At 51.1% G+C, this 19,501-nt stretch overlaps 1 protein-coding gene across 2 annotated transcripts in view; it reads left to right on the forward strand.

Annotated features, from left to right (window-relative positions):
* Positions 1-19,501, forward strand: part of SLC35F3 (solute carrier family 35 member F3) — a 375,900-nt gene that overhangs the window by 261,328 nt on the left and 95,071 nt on the right. Inside the window, exons 1-2 of one of the 2 annotated variants that reach the window (XM_035008476.1) lie at positions 1,602-1,677; positions 15,840-16,164. In XM_035008476.1, coding sequence (XP_034864367.1) covers positions 1,602-1,677; positions 15,840-16,164 — 401 coding nt within the window. Of the gene's footprint in view, positions 1-1,601; positions 1,678-15,839; positions 16,165-19,501 lie in introns of those variants that run through there. The other variant, XM_035008475.1, reaches the window with a different exon arrangement.

Raw genomic sequence — 19,501 nt, forward strand, 5'->3', positions numbered from 1 at the left:
TGTGAGAGGCATATAATGTAGAGGCTACCACTAGAGGGCTCTGCAGTGATTGACTATAGTAATGAGGAGGACACAACCTTGAGAAGCCATCGCCATTTGGAGACTCAGGGGCCATTCTGTCCATTGTAGCTCTTCAAGAGGGCAAGTAATAAAGGACAACTTGTAGGAGCCACTTCCGCCAGAGACCTGGGGGTATACAGCTGGATATCACTAGAACCTCTTGCTCTAAGGTCATTCTCTACCTTTACCACTCCACCAAGTCACCCTTCCGGGGGACGAGAATTACATTGTACAGTAGAATATCAACTTTGAGACAGGAAACCAGGTAGAGCGGGAGCTTCTCAAACTCTGGGTAAAGACTTAACAATAACAACAAAACCTACCGTGAAGGGCCAATGAATCTTCAGTTTCCCAGAGGAGGCTGGGACGCAAACTGATGCCTGGACACGTGTGAGTAAGATGTGAGTAAGAATACCTAGCACCCATAAAGCTTTGTGAACTTCTGGGGCTGCCCAAGCCCTGTGCATCCTACCTGCAGGGTGGTGGCAGGGCCCCTTTATTAATGATGCATTATCGTTGGGTAATTGCCCTGGGGACTCGGTGGTCCCTTAAAGCTCAACCCAGCCAATGATGCAGTAGGAGGGCCACTGCTTTTTTAAAGGCATCATTGGCCAGTAGCTTACAGCTGGGTCTGAGTGGGAGCCCTGAGACCAGTGCCTGCAGAGGTAAGTGCCAGACCCGCTGCTGACACACGAAACTGGGAGCTGGGCAGAAATGAAATTTTCTCCATCTCCCAGGGAGTTGGGCCTCGCCCGCAGTAGGGGCAGGAAAAGAAATCTCCAAGCCTGGGTTTTCTTGTTGCCACATTGCTCTGTGGACTCTGCATCTTCTTCCCCGCTCTCTACCCACCCCCACCCCCCCAAATTGTTGTCCACCGATGCCAGACAAAATAATGGGGCTCCTAGACTCTTTCAAAGAAGTTAAACGCAAGCCGTGGGAAGCTTTGCTTTTTTTCCGACTTCTTCCTGTAAACCACAGTTGGGGACTTGGTGCAGGGAAGAGTCAGCTCTCAATCCGAAGTCAGACGCCTGGCTTTTTTAAACTCGTGAAACACTGAGGCTAAGTTCTCGGGTCTCCCCTCCCGTGAGCTGGTGGCGATAAAGGGCTGGTCGGGAAGCCGCTGGCCAGCCCTGGCGCCCTGACCCGAGGCCACAGCCAGGACAGGGCCGGGAGGGAGGGCCCGGGGCTGCGGGGCTGGGCGTCCCAGGGCGGGGGGCGGAGCAGGTGAGCCCGTGGGGTGGGCGTGGGGAGTGCACTTGTACGTGACGTTGGAGTTTGCAGCAACCTCCAGGCAGGAGTCTGTGGGCGCGTGTGTGGAGTGGCTGCGCGGCCAGGGAAGATGTGCTCGGAGGGGCGACCGCCGCAGTGAGCCGGGCGGCGACAGGAGCCGGGCCGGCAGCCCCGGGGGCAGGGCCTGACCGGCCAGCCGCTCGCGCTTCTCCGCGGCGGAGGCCACCGGGACCGGACCGGAGAGGCGCGCCCCGGCCGGCCCCAGGATGTAGGCGATCGGCGGAGGCGCTCCTGCAGGCGGACGGCTCATCATGAAGAAGCACTCGGCCCGGGTGGCCCCGCTCAGCGCCTGCAACAGTCCGGTCCTTACCCTCACCAAAGTGGAAGGTAACGGCCTGGGGCGGCGGGGCCTGGCGCGAGGTCGCTGCACCCCGGCGTGGGGGGGGGGGGGCGCCACCCTGTCCGGACTGCCTGGCCGTGGGTGCCGCCGCGCTCCCCAGGAAGCGTCGCCCGCAGTGCAGCGCCCCGATGCCCGCTGCCTGCGGGGGACTGGCAGCTCGGTAGCTCCCCGGCCGGGCTGAGCCGCTGCGGGGTCTGCAGGGCTGTCCCTGCGCTGCCAGAACACAGCGCTGGCTCCTTCCTGCGTGGCCCCCAGCGCATCTGGCAGCAACAGGGGCAGCGGTGGCCTGAGCTCCTGCCGGTCCTGTCCCGGGGCACCTGCCAGCTGGGACCGGGGAGGAGGGGATCTCCTTCACTCTCCCCCCCCACACACACACACAGGCATGCACACACACACACACACACACACACCACTTGAATCCCCTGGGTTTGGAGCATCCCCTCCACTCCCACCCCCACCCCCAGGCAGACCAGAGGTATTGCTCAGCCCTTGAAGGCAGGAGATGCTGCCGCAGGCCCAGCCATCTCTCCTGCCCCTGAAGCTGACCAGCCCACCCATGTGACTGCCCAGCTCCACCAGCAGCCTGTAAACAGGTCCTTTCCCCCACTCAGGGGAAAGACACAGGCACATAATCAGACAAAGCTATCATTCTGCTGGTCTGGGACCTTCTTTTCTGGAGGGGCGGGGGCATGCAGAGAGAGACCAGCCTCAGTCCTTAACTTCTTCTAGCAGAAGGCAGAATGACCAGTGTCCGTAGAGTTGGCCAGTTTAGCCAAGTGAGGGCTGGGAAGGGGCTACCAGCCAGTGGGAAGAGGAAGGCAGATCCCCTCGGTTCCGGGCCCTCACTTATCCTGAACTAAGAGAGCCCAGTGCAACCAGTGCGGAAGGGAAAGCCCAGCTTCTGCCATGCCCTGGGGCCACAGCCTGGAGCCCGGACCTCTGTGTGATAGCTTCCAAGGACCTTGATCCTCTCAGGAGTTCTTGTTTGTTACAGGGAGACAGAACCAGTAAGAATAAGACAGAAGCTAGCAGGGCACTTGGGTACACGCAGCCCATCCGCAGAGGTCTGCCAGGAGCCATCCTGGTACCATTACCCCCATCCTACAGATGAAGACTGAGACCGGGAAAGGTTGGAATGACTTGTCCCAGACCTACAGCTAGCTAATAGATGGTGAAACAGGAAGGGAATCCTGGGCCCTCTGATCCCCAAACCCATGCTTTTCAGAATGTTTTTCTGCACTAACCTGCAACTACTTACCTTTTTCATCATTTTCTGTCTATAGAAGGTTCCTTTTTTTTTTTCCCTTCCTGTACCTGTCTCTTCTTCCCCTCCCCCATCCCCATCTCTGGAGAGACTTGATATCTGTCATCTACACCTGAAATGAGTGCAGCTGCCGACTTTCCTAAGGGGGTTTGCATTTCCAAGCCTTCTTGGGGACACCACCCAGATGTACATGCAAATTGGGGAGAGGAAGGGTTAGATATATATTTACCTTAGGGAACGTGGAAGTGTCTACTCACTCCTGGGGTCCTTGTGGGAAGTCACACCACGCCCACCTTTTAAGTAAGGCAGGTCGGTGCTGCTCCCCAACAGTAGTGTCACCCCTGGTAATCCCCAGCCCATCGTGCAGGACGGGTCTGAGCTGCACTTGGGAGTCAGGCTGGGCACGGATGGTGAGGTCATCCAGGCTCGGTGCTGTGACCCAGAGGTGCCGCAGGGGGCAGCGGGTGACATGCCGGAGCCAGGGTCACCTTCAGGGAATAAAAATGGGGATACCCTTCCCCAGTTCCCGTAGGGCTACTATCAGACGAGCTTTGAGTTTCCTGTCCACGCTGACAACCTTAGCAAGGCGCGAACTTGGTTTTTTAACCAGCATTTGCACGTACCTATGGTGTGGGTAGTGGACAGTGTATGTAACAGAGAATCTGAGAGATCAGGGATCAAGACTGTGCTCTTCCCCCTGTACCATTGGACTTGTGTAAACCGTAACGACTGGACCTCGGTTACCTAGTTTGAGCCCTTGTAAAACAGAAGTAACAACCTACCTCAGCTGACTTGTGGGAATGCAGCGAGGTAGGCTAGGTGATAATACCTAGCACCTGTCTGGCACACAGTAGGTGCTTAATAAATGTCTGGTAGTCCTCCCATCACAGATCGTCTTGCGCCTTCAGCACACCATCTTGCTGTTCTCAAGGAGTACGTGTGGGGATGGTATCTGGAAGCATCTGCACAGTTCCAGTGATACTAGAAAGCCCCAGTTCCCGTTCTGTATGGGATCCCTAAGTGTATGTCAGCAGAAGTCTTCAATCCAGGATAAAACCTGCCCTTCGCATGCCTGGGCATATACGTGTAGCACTTTTTTCTCTGCCTGTTTGTTTTTTTTTTCCTTGGTGTTTTTGTTCAGTTTGGCTTTGGGTCTATTTTTTGAAACATTTGCATCTCGTGTGCTTGCTGTGGAAGTGCTGAATCATTTTGTTTTGCCTCGGATGCACAGGGCAAGGTGGTCCCCATACTGTGGTTGTTTCTGTGTGGAAGGCAGACAGGCTACAGTGATGGAACGCAGCCAGCAAGAAATATTTATTAGGTTTTGGAGTGTGTCTTCTATGGAGAGGCAAGAAGGCATCAGCATGCGGTACATAAAAAACCAAAATAGAAAATGCAATGCTTGAACTTCAACACAGAAAAATGAAAAAGATGACTTCATTTACTCAACAAATACCTAGTCCAACCCTACTCCATCCTACTCCATGTCCCTTGTCCATTTAGTGAGGCCCTAGAAATGCAAAAACGAACAACATTAGCGTCATTCCCTTAAGGAAGTTTTAGTCTAGAGGAAAAGATACATGGAGACCGATCCATTTTCTAGTATAAGATAGTACGTTCTGGTTCAAAGCTAAGAACAGAGTGTCACAGGGACCCTGATCGTTAAGTAATGTGAGGAGACCCTCCTAAGGAGGAGGCCTTCTTGAGGAGAAGACCTTTCTGAGCAGGAGGAGACCTGTCTGAGGAGGAGGCATTCTTGAGGAGAAGACTTTCCTGAGGAGGAGGAGGCCTCTCTGAAGAGGAAGCTTTCTGAGGTAGAGGTGTTGTAACCGAAGTGAGAAAACTTGTCAGGCACAGAAGGGAGGGAAGGCTGTTTCAGGCAGAAGGAATGGTGTGTGTACAGGCTTGGCCAGGAAGCCTGAAAAGGAGAGAGCAGCTGGGACCCAGTAAGGGCTTGAGGCTTGAAAAGTGGTTCCCAGCCAGGTTGATGGCATCTGTCCTGTCTGACAGCATATCTTGTTCTCATATCCTTTTCCTCTCTTTCCCATCGGACTCAGACACCGAATATCGATCAGTAACACATGTCTAGTCGAGGAGTATTTCCTGGGATCATCTGTGTTCACAACCAGCTAATTCACATTCACTACAGTTACATTCAGTAGGAATTAGTAGTTGAGAACAGTATAACAGGTTTCCCCAAGAGGCCTGGCAATATGCAGTCAGGTGGGAAGAGTGAGGGCTTTGAAATTAGACGGATGGGGTTAGTGCCCACCTCTCATGCTGAGCCAAGTAACTTTGGCAAATGATTAAAGCTCAGTGGGAATCCGTTCTCTCATATGGAAATGAGTGTTGACAGTACAGTCCCTCTTACTAATGAGAGTAATGGGTTTTTTTGCTGATGAGCCTACCATGTTGCAGGCACTTTGTTGAGGGAGGTCGCTACCTTATTGCTATTTCTCCTAAAGGAAGTATAGGCACTGTCACCCCGGTTTATAGACAAGGCAGCTGAGTTTCAGAGAAATCATTCATGCACGGTCATGCGGTTGGAAAGCAAGGGTGCTGGGCTCCATGTCAGTATCTACCTGGCTCCAAAATGTTGCAACACCTCGGGACAATTGCATTTCATCGGAAGAGCACTGAGATTTACATCTGCTGATGGCACTTTGAAAGCGTTCAGGAAACGTTTGCTCACTGGAGCTCCCACTACAATAGGAGGTAGCGGTCTGGACCGTCCCTGGGGCTCCCTGTTGTTGATATTCTCTGCTCCTGGGGAAGTTAGCCTGTCTCAGCCACCCCCACTGTAGGTGTGGCTACTTTGTTTCTATTAATGGGGTAGGGCTGTCATCCTGGGATGCTCCGTGATCACGTAAGTGGAGACCAACCCTGCTGGTCCAGTCTGAGAGGAGTCTTGAAAAATATACTGCCGAAGTGTTTCTGTACCCAAAAATGTTTCCCAGGTTGGATTGTCCGAGACCTGAAACCTCAATAACAAAAGTCCCTTGTATATTGAACAAATATGTTACCTAATCGGATATTACTGAAGATGAACCAGATATCACTGAGGATGCCAGGGGGAGTCAGTTATAATCCTGACTCAACAGAGCTTCCAAACAAGTGAGAAATGTCACAAATGCATATAAATAACAATTACATGTTGGAATCTAATTTTTTTTTAAATTCCATGAAAGGATCATAAAATAAATGGCATGTTTCAGCAGAGGGCGAGCTCACTTCTGGCTGGGTCGCAGATGGCCACCACGCAGCTCTCTTGCCCCTGTTCCCCCCTGCTTTGCCAAAATGACACAATCTAATGACAGTCTTTCCCGCTGAGCCTGGATATGGCCTCAGAATCCTCCTCCTCACCCAGATCCAGGTGATGACGACCCATTATTTGGACTTGGACTCAGCATGAGCAGGGCAGCGTGGAAGAGGCTGTCCTGTGGCCTCCGGGGTCATGGGCAGGAGGTTTGAACGCAGTTTTCCTGGGTTCCTGGGCACAGACAGAGGTGCAGAGCTGGGAAAGGCTGGTACTGCGAGCTGCCGGCTAGGGCCAGAGCTCGTGTTGCTGCAGAAGCTGGGGGGGGAGGGACGGGGCCGGGGTTCGGAGGCCTCCTGAGTGCTGGGCTCAGGAGAGTAGAATGAAGCAGGCAGGAAGGGGAAAGGCACCATCGAAGTCTGAGAAAATTGGACAGTCTTCTATAGCTGGGTGTTCAAAATGGGTCAAGAAGTCTATTTCAACAGTCACAATAAATACTTTTTAATAAAGGATGTGAGGATAGAATAAAAAATACCCAAGTGTTTCACAGACAGTTTCAGCTGGAGGGCTGGAAAGGAAGCCCTCAAAGACGGATCTGAAGGTTAAGCCTGAGCAATTCAGGGAACAGAGGTGCCGTTAACAGCAATGGGAACAGCAAGGGTAGGAGGGGAAGACACAGAGAAATGTGGACATGTGGGGTAGGGAAGCCAGGGACCTGAGTTGGTGGCGTTGATCTTCTTTGTGACGTAGGAAGTAGAATCATCTGCCTAAAATCATGGGTGGGGACTGGAGGCCTGCAGAGGTGGGAACAGGTTCAGGAGAGCTGTGTTGGAAGAGCCAAGAAGAGATGTAATTCTTAAAAGCCTTTTTGGCAAGTGATACGTTTTCACTGGTTAAGACATTGTGTGACTCGGGAGAAGATTTGCGGAGAAGAACGCTGGGTGAGGGTCAGCACCCTGATCTCTCCTTTCCTGCTCCCCCACTTGCTAATTAATATACCAGATACGTTGCCTCACCTCTCAGAGCCCAGCCTTCTCTTCTCTGAAAAGATAGGGGATTGGAATAGATCTTCTATCAGCTCTTTCACAGGAAACAGTCTGTGAGTCTGCTAAGTAGCTTCCTCATTAGCAGAGATGGGTTTATCTGATTAAAACCCTTCCCTGGCTATCCTCAGAGTGCAGAGCTCTGAGAAAATGGAACCCAGGACAAACAAGAGATTTGGCCTGTGCTTGCTTGTGTGTGTGTGTGCACGCGGGCAGGTGTGTTCATGCAGATGCACGTACTTTCAGGGGTGACTTTGCTATTTGAACATGGGGAGGAAAGCCCAGCCACATGAGTACAACTTGCCCCATGAATCTTCAGCAGGAGGGAACTGCTCTCCCCCAGGTGATAGGGTGGTGCAAACAAAGGTATAGGAAGACCTCGGAGAGAAGCTGCAACTCCCAAGCTTTGCTCGGGGCAGGCTGGGTGTTTTCGTAGAAAAGCCTCAGGGCTCGGGATTAGCTGAGCCGCGTCAGCCTCTGTTGATGCTGAAGGTGGGAGATAAAGCCTCAGAGGAGGAGTTTCACACCTTAAGGGCGACCCCACTTTCTGTCCTCGTTGGAGTACGTTGGAGTACGTTCAGTCTTGCCTGTGCCTGACCCAGCTGAGAAGTTGGTGCTATTTCAGAAAAGAGTGCTTCGTTCTTCAAGATAAATTGAATAAGCTCCCACGCCACCAGTTAAAATACGGCCCTGTTGTCCCAGGAGAAGGCCCCAGGGCGCACCCCTTCCTTCCTGCAGAGCTGCATTCTGCCCCGAGGGGCCACCCCTGCCTACAGTCTGCCCTCTCGTAAAACGTAAAACGGTGGCTGTCCCTCTGAGCCCCGCCAGCCTGAACTCCAGTCCAAGGAAAAACCTCAGCAACGGAGAGTGGGTGCGTGCTCGCCAGCGTGTGTGTGCGCACACGAGCGCGCGGGTCATTGGCAGCCCCAGAATACCACCGGTCTGCATGCGTTGACACCTGCCGTGTGTACAGGCGTGCAGATGGTGAGGTCCCGGGGGCTGCACACGCCGCGCCTGGCAGGGCATGCAGATTCAAACTGGATGCCCGCGAGCTGGCTCACACACAGCCCTTGCTCCCCTCCCAAGGCGGACAGCCACCTTCCTTCCCCGGGGCACACACGGCTTTATTTAAAGCTTACCTCCAGCCAGACATTTTCCCACATGTCACATTCGCCTGCGGCTGTGTACGCGCCAGGATTATTGTAAATCCGCTGCACGAGGTGGCACTGTTTGGACACTTGGGAATCACGTGGGGACCTCCAAGGAAATGGGGAGCGGGGTGCACATGGGGTCCGCACGTCTGAGATGTCTTTACTGACACGGAGAGATGGCAGGGGCAGCCGGCCGGACTTAGGCCTGATTCAGTCCAGCTCGCCAGCTGCCACAGGGGAGGTCTTCGGGGACATCAGGGAGAAGCCTCCCACCACCCCACTCCACCCCCCAAGAAGCAGCCTCCATTCACCTCCCAATTCTGTATCCACACCCGGGAAAGAATTTGGGTTTTTAAAAACAACTTTGCAGCTGCTGTGTGCTCCGTCTTCTATAAACTGCCTTGGGGACTCACTTTCCAACGAAGGTGCAAGCAGTGCTCAGGAGGCGCACACGTGTGAGCTAGTACCTAATACTTAAAATCTAGTGAGCAGGGCAGTAATTTCTCCTCCTCAAAATTCATCAAAATACGTACTCTGTCATCTGCAGCTCGTCCCCACATTGTACACGATGGCGCTCACGGTCTGTGCGTCACACCCCCACAAGCACAGCGCCCACCGCGGGGACGTCCCCAGGTTCCTTGGCTCCAGCTGCCGTAACTAAGTACCACAGGCTGGGTGACTTTGGCAGCAGACACTGATTTTCTCGGTTCTGGAGGTTGGAAGTCCCAAGATCAAGGTGCTGGCAGATTTGGTTCCTGGCTTGTAGATGGCCACCCCCTGACTGTGTCCTCACGTGGCCCATGTGCACCCAGGGAGAGCGTGAGAATGAGCTCTCTGCTAGCTCTTCTTAAAAGGCCACACCCTATCAGATCAGCATCCCACCCTTACGACCTCCTTTGACCTTCATTACCTTCTTAGAGGCTCCATCTCCAAAGGCAGCCACACTGGGGGTTCGGGCTGCAGTGTATGAATTTGGTGGGGGGGACACAAACGGCCAGTTCGTCACAACCTCCATTCCCGGGTGCTGAGTCCTGGCCCAGAGCCCCACACCCAGTCAGGCTCTTCCAAGTTTAAAAACAGGGTCTGTCGTCTGGAAACGTGAGGTCCATTTTTAGTGATCCGCACTTCTGACTGGGGTGTTGGGCACCATGAGCCTACATCAACGCTCCCCCTGCTTGTGCTCTCTCACTCTGTCAAATAAATAAAATCTTTTAAAAAAATTATTTATTTGAGAGAGAGAGCGTGATGTGGGGCTCCATCCCAGGACCCTGGGATCGTGACCTGAGCCAAAGGCAGATGCTTAACCAACTAAGCCACCCAGGCACCCCAGCCTCCAACTTTAATTACCTGTGGATTCTGTTCTTTCCCTGTGCCCAGTGCCAGTCAGGAGCATGACTGGGGCCTCAGCCATGTCCGAATAATGGGAGTATTTTCTGACCCCAAACCCAGAAGTCCAAACAGATGGTCTGGCAAGTTCAGGTGGGCATAATGGGTCAGGAAATGTGAAATGGGGATTGCTTTGGGACATCCAGTGCCTGTAGTGACCTTCTACACGGGACAGCCTCTTCTTCCTTCTTCTCCAAACCACTACTTAAAAAACAAAACAAAACGCAGTCACATGGTAAACTCACTGAGCAAGTATTTAAAGAGGGTATCAGATAAAAGCAGAAGTGCATTTTTAGGAGATGAATTACACTTGCAGACAGCCATAAACAAAAGCTTTCTTCTAAGCTCTTCATTTTACAAAAGCTATTTAGTTGGGTGGCCCAGTCCTGAACTGGTGTATGTATCAGTGATCGATAAATGGGAACTGCAGGCCCTCTCCCCCTGGAAAGTCCAGGAAGAACAGAGAGGAGGCTCCCGTTCCCAGAGCAGCTCTCCACCGTGTCGTTTGGACGGAGCTAGAGGTACCAGCCCCTCTAAGACGTGGGCACGTAGCCACTTGGCCGCTTTGCGCTTCACAGCAGGTGTCAATAAATAGTAGTGGGATAAGCAGCCCCAAAACATAGCTAGTCCACCCAAGAGAAATGAAAGCATAAGTCACACAGAGAATTTTATGTCAGCGTTCACAGCAGCGTTATTCACAGTAGCCAAAAAGGGGAAATGATGTGCATGCCCATCAGCTGACGAATGGAGAAACACAGTGTAAGAGTATCAAACAACGGAATACTCCCCAGCCATGAAAGGATGAACTGTTGCCACATGATGCAACATGGATGAACTCCAAAGACATTATGGTAAATGAAAGAAGCCAGATGCAGAAGTCACATATGAAATATCCAGAATAGGCGGACCTGTGGAGATAGCAGCTTTTCTCTGCCTGGGGTTGGGGGTGGGAGTAGGTAGTGGCAGAAGGTGGGCATCAGGACTCATGTTGGTGCGATGGAAATGTTCTAAGACTGGATAGTGGTGATCGTTTCACAGTTCTGTAAATTTAATGAAAATCATGAATTGTACTCCTAAAACAAGTGAATTTTATGGTTATGAAATGTATGCCTCAAAAAAAAGCTATAAAAAATAGCTATATAGGTCTCATTGATAGAGATGATATTGGGGGCTGCCCCCTCCTGGTCTCTGTACAGGGAATCGCCTTTGCTTCTGGGAGGCTGGGACCGTGCCAGCCAATGGGCCTTTGATCCCAGCTCTGGGTCTCTTACCCCTAAGACATGACTTGGGCACTTTCTAAGCACAAACTTCCCAGATGCTTTTTCATAGAGTCACCGACAGTCCACTTATTCTCAGGGGAGCTCAAAAAAAAAAAAAGTTAGTCTTCTCCTGGAAGTTTGGAAGAGCCATTTTATGGAAACTTTAAGAGTGAATGCTTTTCCAGTTTTTCTTGCTTTCTCATTATAGAAATGGACTTTCACTGAATAAACACCAAAGAACCCCAATTCATCATTTTCTCAGGGGAAAGCAGTGGACAACTCATGAAACAAAGGCTTGCCTTGGTATCAGAATGAGGTGGTTGCTAAACCAGACCTCCAGCTTACCCATCAGGACCTAGAGTTTCCTTGTCCTGAGCAGACCCAGTCTCTAGGAGCTGCTTATACTTGACCCAAGATTATGAATGCTTTCTAAGTGCTGGTAGGAGACCAGCATTGAGTGTGATTTTACAGGTCATAGGACTGATGCATGGTGTCAATAAATTGCCTCTCTCGGAGATCAGAGCTCAGGATGGAAGTTCATGCATGGATCTGGTTACATCTCACCATGCCATGGAGTACACATTGTGTACAAGAGAATGCTCCTCCAACACACACACACCTTTTTCTACAATGGCCAGTGGAAGCAACTCAGGCAACAGAACAGGGAAGAGCCACTCATCCCCCAGTGCTGCTGAGTGAATTAAGTGGCATAACCAAAAGGAGATGCTTGGCTCCACCATTATAGCATGTACGACCACTGGGTCAGAGTGTATAATCAGCTTTGCATTGCTCCCAGAACTGTTGGCTCAAATGCAAGGTTAGGATGGAAGGCACAAGATCATCAGTAGAGGGGCAGTGAGTGGGAAGGGGTGTTAGAGAGGGAAGGGTGACATAAATAGCATCCCTAGTCGTATAATAATGGTCAAAGGAGCTGGGACAGGAAACAGCATGAGGCTAATCCAGCACTGATTTCTCTGAAGCAGTCTGCACTGCCTCTTTCAGCTGTTACATATACTGAAGGAGTGAAACCAAATGCAGAGGACTCGCTTGACTTGCAGTTTAGGATGAGAAGGAATGTCAGCGAAAGTTTCCTGCACTTGAAGATTTGAGAGGCTTTTGAGAAAGGGATACTGCCCCCCCCATTGTAATTCCCCCTCTCTGAAACCTGAGCATAAATTGAACAGTGCACTGAAAATGACCCTGAGAATGGTCCATGACATGGGATGCATTTGCTGCCTTTCGAATAGTGGAAAATGAGTGCGCCTACAAACCAAACTTATTATGTCCTCTATACTTATTCCTTAACTCATTGTAGCTGTTCATTATAGACACTGGGGCACGTACTAATGTAGGACTAACATCTGAATTTTCTCTGGTCCCTTTGGCCTGAACGTCTGACCAAGGCAAGATTGGGTGTCCCAGTGGGCTCTCCGATCCCACTGCCTTGCTCACTGCTCCTCAGCAGACCATGTGTATTTCTGACCCTGAACTTTTCTCCCCTTTTTACTCAGAGCCTTTCTGTCTTTCAAGACCCAGGCCAGGCTTCTGTTTCATCTGGTTCTTTTCACTGTTATCACAGCCCACACTGGTCATGCTCTGTTCAGGATTTCCGTTACAGCCAAAATCTGTTTTGCACATAATTGTTCTGTAATGCTTTCATAGGTCTGTTTTGTCATTCCCAGACAGGCTGTAAGTTCCTGAAGAACAGTAATCATGCTTTGTATTTATTTTATTGACTGTCCGAAGCTCTTGGCACAGGGTGGATGCTTCATGGCGGTTCCCTAGCTAACTGAGATGTTCCTATGATACATCACGCTGTATGGAGCCCTTTGAGACTTAGGAAGTCTGTGCCATTATGCATTCGGTTAAATGAATGCTGGATGAAACATAATATGATCCCAGTTTTGCTGTGTGTGTGTCTGTGTGTGTGTGTGTGTGTGTGTGTATGGTGCGAAGACACAAAAGACTAGGAAAAATGCTGCAAAATCTCAACAGTATTATCTCTGGTTACTCAGATTAGTGTGAATTCCTTATGAGTTATGCTCTTCAGTACTTCTGTAAACTACTTACAAAGAATATTTTTGGTTTATGGGAAGTAGGTCTACTCTAACAGAATATTAGGAATGAGTGAGGTAATGAAATTGATAATTATTGTTATCATAAGAAGCTCAGTACAGTGAAACAAAGTTTGTGATGAATTCGGGTTGGATGCCTAGGATTCTTTGTGGGTCTATTCCAGTGTTTCCCAAAGTGTGTTCCAAGGGGCACCATTCCTACCACAGGTGTTACATTTAAATAATATGGGAAACAAGGGCACCTGGGTGGCTCAGTTGGTTAGGCGGCCAGCTCTTGATTTCAGCTCAGGTCATGATCTCACGGTCATGAGATGGAGCCCCACGTCAGGCTCTGCACTCAGTGAGGAGTCTGCTTGAGATTCTCTCCCTCCCCCCTGCCCCTCCCCAACTCGTGCATGCATGTGCACGCACTCTCAAATAAATAAATCTTTAAAAATAATAATAATAATATGGGAAACACACATTCTATAGCTGTGGAAATTCACAATGTCCATTAGCCCTGAGTATTCTTAAAGCAAAGGAACCTGGCTCTGATCTACCTAGTATTCCAAACTTTTTTGATCATGGAATCCTTTTTGCTTATAATGCCTGTTAACATGTTGGGAAGCATTGTTCTGATTTTTAAAGAATAGCATAGATTTTAGTTTTGAATGTCTTTGTATTGCTTGTATATTATTGAATATTCCCTTGGTTAAATGATCTGCAAGGGTGACAAAGTTAGGAGTTTGACTTCTTTATTCCAAATCTGTGGGAGCATTTTAACACAACATCACATGATTTGGTGACTTTCTCTGTCATCGTACCAGGACACAGCATCTGTCATTACTTCATTAAGTTTTAAAACTGTATTTGCCACAATGGAGAACTAAATGAAGAAAACAAGCCGCAAGCCTGAATTTACTCACCCTCCTCCAGAGTCCATCTTCAGTGGGAAGTTAGTCATGGGAAACTGTATTTTCTTTTTCCGCAGATTTTTTTTTTCATTTCCCTATGAGGTTTTGATAGTGGTAATGATAGTTGAGAGATCACCCCCAGCACTGCTTGGAAATTATCCCAATAATGAAAGGTTGCAGGGCTAACCCACAATGTCAGGTAATCGGTGTATAAATTGAAATGTGCGTGCTTCTATCTGAAATTGAATTTGCCTTAAGTTGTGGGTATTCGTTGGGAACGACGTCCAGACATCCTGGTGAGAGGGCATAACAGAGAAGGATGGGACTCTGCCTTGCTTTTGCCGTTCTGTGCCTCTCCCTCCCCTCCATCCCATGGCAGAAACACACAATTTGCTGGAAGCTCAGAGGGTGGTTATGCATTTGATTTTCCAAACGCTTTCTGGCTATCCTATATACTCACGTGAGAAGAAAGAGGAAGAGGGACATTAAACATTAATAAAGCGGGTAATGAAGCACAATATAGATGGGGTCAAGTAGGATTGGGGCCAGTAAAGGATGTGATCTCTCCCTCACTAGTCACGTAAGGCTTGGGATTACCTTTGGCTAAAACAGATACAGCCAGGGCTGGCCGTTCATTATAGGATTAGCTAACGTCTATATAAGAGGCTACTTTCAGGATTTTGCCTCGTGGATTTATTATGTTTTAGAAAGTGTGATATACAAAGCTTGGTTTAATGTCATTAAACAAAATACACAGAGTATATGTGACCCCGGTGTATTTTGCACTATCTCGTGTACCCCCGTGGTGGAGACCGCCTTTTAGCACTGGGCGCCCCCATTCCGCCAGGTGCCAGGCTGAACGGAAGAACGGCAAGTACGCTATCTCCCGGAGGTTTGCATCTGTCCGTAGTTACGCCCTATGCGAGGTACAGCTCTGTTTAAATTTTCCAGCTGACTGACACGCACACAATCATGAATGAAAACCAAACAGTGGAAAATAAGGTCTTTTCAGCCCCTCGTGGGCTGTGGGAACAGCGCCGCAGAGCCACGCTGCGGGCTGTGGCCTGGTTTCCAGAAGTCACGTGGCTTAAAATGGAATGTCTGAGGCCTTCCACGGCGGCCGCTGCCAGAGGCTGTGGTTTTTAAGTAACACTTCGACGTGCAACTGAAGGCCATCAGCAGGAAGATGAGACAGATAAAGAGGGGAGAGAGAAGTCTCTTTTTCCTAGGCACGCAAAATAAGATGAGCATCTCGGCATCTGTGCCTTTAAGTAACAGGCCGGAGGAGCTTCTTGCAGTGTCCTGGGAGCTTTTAGAGGTCAGGGCCTATGACCTTCGCATGCAGGCATCCCCAGCCCCTGGCATGCCCACTGCCCTGTGGGCACAGCAGGACTCGTGAGCAGGCACAGACCAGGGCGGAAAGATTTCAGCCTGTGTGTGTTGGACAGGTGTTTCCCAAACACTGATGCGCGCACAGATCACCTGTTGAAATGCAGCTTCGGCTTCTGGGCTTCTGGGGTGGGGCCTGAGATGCTCCGTTTCAGCAAGCTGGGGGGTGGGTGCCCATGCTGCCAGCCCAGGGACCACACTGTGAGGGTCAGGATCCCGGAGGATAACTAGACCAGTGAAAAATGTCTTCCGTTTAAGTTTTGTTTCAGAAAGCTGCCTCCACAGCCCCTCATCCCCCCCCCGCCCAGGGTGGCTGGCCGTGACAGTGACAGTGGGGTCAGGTGCCTCCTGGCTCCCGCCCGCGCCTTGGTCTGGGGCGGCGAGGGGGAGGTGTGCAGGCCCCCCAGGTAACCAACCCCTTCTCTTCCCCCAGGGGAGGAGCGCCCCCGGGACTCCCCGGGCCCGGCGGAGGCCCCGGCGCCGGCTGGGGCGGAGGCCGGCGGCAGAACGAGCCACCATTGCTGGAGATGCTCCCGGGCGCAGCTCAAGAAGATGTTCTGGGGCGTGGCGGTGGTGCTGTGTGTGTGCTCCTCCTGGGCAGGCTCCACGCAGCTCGCCAAGCTGACCTTCAGGAAGTTCGATGCTCCTTTCACCCTGACGTGGTTTGCCACCAACTGGAACTTTCTGTTCTTCCCCTTGTACTACGTGGGGCACGTCTGCAAGTCGGAGGAGAAGCAGTCTGTGAGGCAGAGATACAGGTAGGCAGCTCGCGGACGGCAGGCCCTGAGCTCTGGGCTGCTCTCCTGAGTGCTGGTGCCACTGGGCTGTCCGGAAGCTGGCGCTGTGTCAGGCCGGTGGGAACAGCGGTGAGAGGTCCCAGAGTCCCCTGCTGTCTGAGCGGGGCCAGGATCGGGATTCTCTCCCCGGCCCCTGGGGCGGTGAACACCTGCTTCCTGTGTCTTCCGCCCTGAGAACTCCTTTATACGAAACAAAAGGCAGCATCTTCTAGAGAGAGCCTGTGGTAGGTCCCCAGAAAGGGTAGAACAGGGACAACTCTGTAGCTCCGTTACCCCTCCTCAGGCTGGGGTGAGCAGCGCGAGTCCCTGGAGCCAGGTGACATGGCTGCTTCTTGTAACTTACCTTCCCTCGCGGAGATGTTCGCTGCAAAAAACTGATTACTCATTCTCCTTCCAACCCAAGACATCTCCTCCTTTGGTGATGTGATTGCTTGGGTCTGATGACCCGGCAGTGTGACTCTCAAACTCAAAGCAGCGTCTGAACGTCGTTGACTCTGCTTTCTCGTATGGAGCCCACGGCTATGACCTCCCTTTCACCAAAAAGCCAGAAGCCCTGACAAGCCCTCCAGCTCAAGAGAGAGCAGGGTACCCCCAGCCCTCCTCGGAAGTCAAATTGTTGGTGTTGACCTTGAGTCCTCATCCTAGGCCAGTTGTGAGATCTCATGGTTTCCCTAATTGGAGGCCCTCTGTGGGCTGTGTCGAGGGCTTCCTGCTGGCCCAAATCAGAGCTACTCAGGAAAAAAAACAGGAAAGAATACTGGCCAAGGTGACCACGTGGGCCCTGAGAGCTTAGCTTTGGTCAGCCCCAGAGGTGGGGAAAAAAATTGAAAGTTGAAGGTTCTTTACTCCTTTACCACTGCCTTCTTTCCCACTTCACCCCACCTCACCAGACACATGTCCCATAAAACCACCACGCCCCCCCGTACCATCTGCTTCAAGCTTCAGCCCTGTTCTGAAGTTGCCACCAGAAGTCACAAGATAAGTAAAAACAGGGAGCAAAGAGTTTGGGGAATGGAGGTCTAGACTCAGGTCAGGATCTTTCTGTGGGAACCTACCATTAGATGTCCCTATAAAGTTACAGGTGGAGGTGTGAGGTGCCCAACTTTTGTACGGTTCAGAGAGAATTCGGACTGGCTCCTTTGTTGTAAGTCAGACCACTGATTCTAGAGGAAGGGGCTCCAATGGAGCACGGACTGAGTCACAAGGCAGCCTCACATGTCCCCTTAGTGGAAAGGATTCAGAGCAAAATCTGGGGACAAGGTCTGGGGCAGGAGTAAGGAGACTAGAGCCCAGAACCAGGGCCCAGGCCTGGGGCATTCTCAATATTAAATTAAACCAGTGGCTTATGGACCAGCCAGAAATTGCCAAAGAGGTGCTTAATACAACTCTCTTGAAGAGCAGCCAAAAGCAGACAGGTTTAGAAACTTTGCTAGGGCCCACGATTGTCCCCAGGGCAGGAGGAAAATAATGGTCTGCTTTTGGTCACAGACAAGAACAGATATTCAGTAAACGATGTACTTAACAGTCGTGTAGCTCTGAGCATAGTTTGTGATTAGAAGTTTGCCTTTCTTTAAACTGACTAGAATATTGAGCTCCTTCTTCTTAACAAAGAGCTCAAAGTGAGCTGCTGTGGCCTTTCTTGAGAGAGAATCACTGGCAGAGAAGGTGACAAGGGTTTCCCTGCTCCCTTCACCCCTGCGTGCTGAAACGAGGCCTCTCCTGAGGGCAAGACGGGCTGCTGCCTTAAACATGTATCCCCCTCGTGACCACTGCTCACCTCGGGACAAGACAGGCACTGTGGGCCACTCAGGCCAGGCCCCGCACCCCTTAACTGACTGCTGAGAACAATACAGAAGGAACCGCGCTCAGTGGTGGTTAAAGAGTCCAGGTGGGAAAAAGGAGAGGTCCCTGAAGTGGATTAGTTCAACACAGACATCAGTCAGCACAACTTCGGCTCATTGTCTCCCTGTACAAAGTGTCTGGGAAGGACCATGAACAGATTCTGGAGGTGGAGTCAGCTGGAGAGCAGTGATGGGAGGGCCAGTAATCACAACGTGATCAAGGAAGCCAGCTAAAACCCTGCCCAGTTTCTACAATAAAGCTTAGCTCCACCTCTTTAAAAAAAAAAGTCACAAAACCTTTCTTGAAAATCAGCTCTGAACAGAGCTGCCCCATTTACCAACCGGTTACTGGGTAGCTGGTCCAGCTGCGCCCATAGCCGTGGGGGGGCAAGGAGGGATTCTTCCTCAGGAAAGGGAGAGAGACATTTTCACATCACCGACTTGACTCAGGAGATGGTGACTCTGTCACGGCCACATTGGGAGTCCTCGAAACAGACTTGGGGATTCCTGGAAGTCAAGGAAAACTGAAATCACCTCTTCCATTTTGGGGCTTTTGTCAGAATTAGTGCTGGCGAGGGAAAGATCTAGAGGCAGCTGAGGAGTTGTGTCTCTGGCTAAAAGAAGTGTTTCAGCAAGAAACTAGGCAGAAAAGAGCAAAGGTAGAGACCTTTATCACAGAGAGGGAAGCGGTGAAGGTAGGTCTTCTTGTGGCTGTCAGGAAGCAATCAGATGGAAGGTTCTCTGCCCCAAGCCCTCCCCTGCTAGGCTAGGTTTCCCCAGCATGAAGCTAGAAAAGTCAGCCAAGGCAGAGGGGAAAGCAGCCATTGCCCAGCGCAGAGCCCCTGAACCCCAGCAAGTCTACCTGAGATCTCACTGAAGGGCAGACGCTGATTGATTTGGTCGGTCTGGGTGGATCTGAGATTCTGCTTTCCTCACGAGCTTCCCAGGGGTGCTGCTGGAGCTGCTGCTGGCCCAAGGGCCGCACTTTGACTCTAACAACCCTGGGGACACATGTGAGACTTAGCTGCAGGTTTTTAAATGCTGCCAATCTGACCAAATGCAGGAGCCAGGATTCACCGTACCATGTAGCACTGATGAATGACTCACTTCGGGCCCCGGGGATGTTTGAGCCCCGGTCCTGTGCCACTTTAGAGGGAGGAGAGGCTCTGCGGGCAATCACGTAAGCTCTGGGAGCCTCAGGTGCTCATTTGTAAATGGAATTTGATGACACATGCACCGTCTCACCTACGAGATTGTTGGGTGATCAGATGAGACACCATACAGGCAAGTGCCCTATCAGCTGTGAAATGCCATTAAAATGTGAGGAACTGTCACTGCCCTGTGCTGTTGTCTGTGGGTTGCAGCCAGGGATGTAGCCCAGGCCTCGGGCGCCTTGTGGTGATCTATTCACATGACAGGAGTGGGTGCAAGTGCTAAGCCTGCAGGGTCATGCAGGG

This window comes from Mirounga leonina, unplaced genomic scaffold (genome assembly GCF_011800145.1).
Source record: "Mirounga leonina isolate KUSES-001 unplaced genomic scaffold, KU_Mleo_1.0 Mir_152, whole genome shotgun sequence".
Taxonomy (NCBI): domain Eukaryota; kingdom Metazoa; phylum Chordata; class Mammalia; order Carnivora; family Phocidae; genus Mirounga; species Mirounga leonina.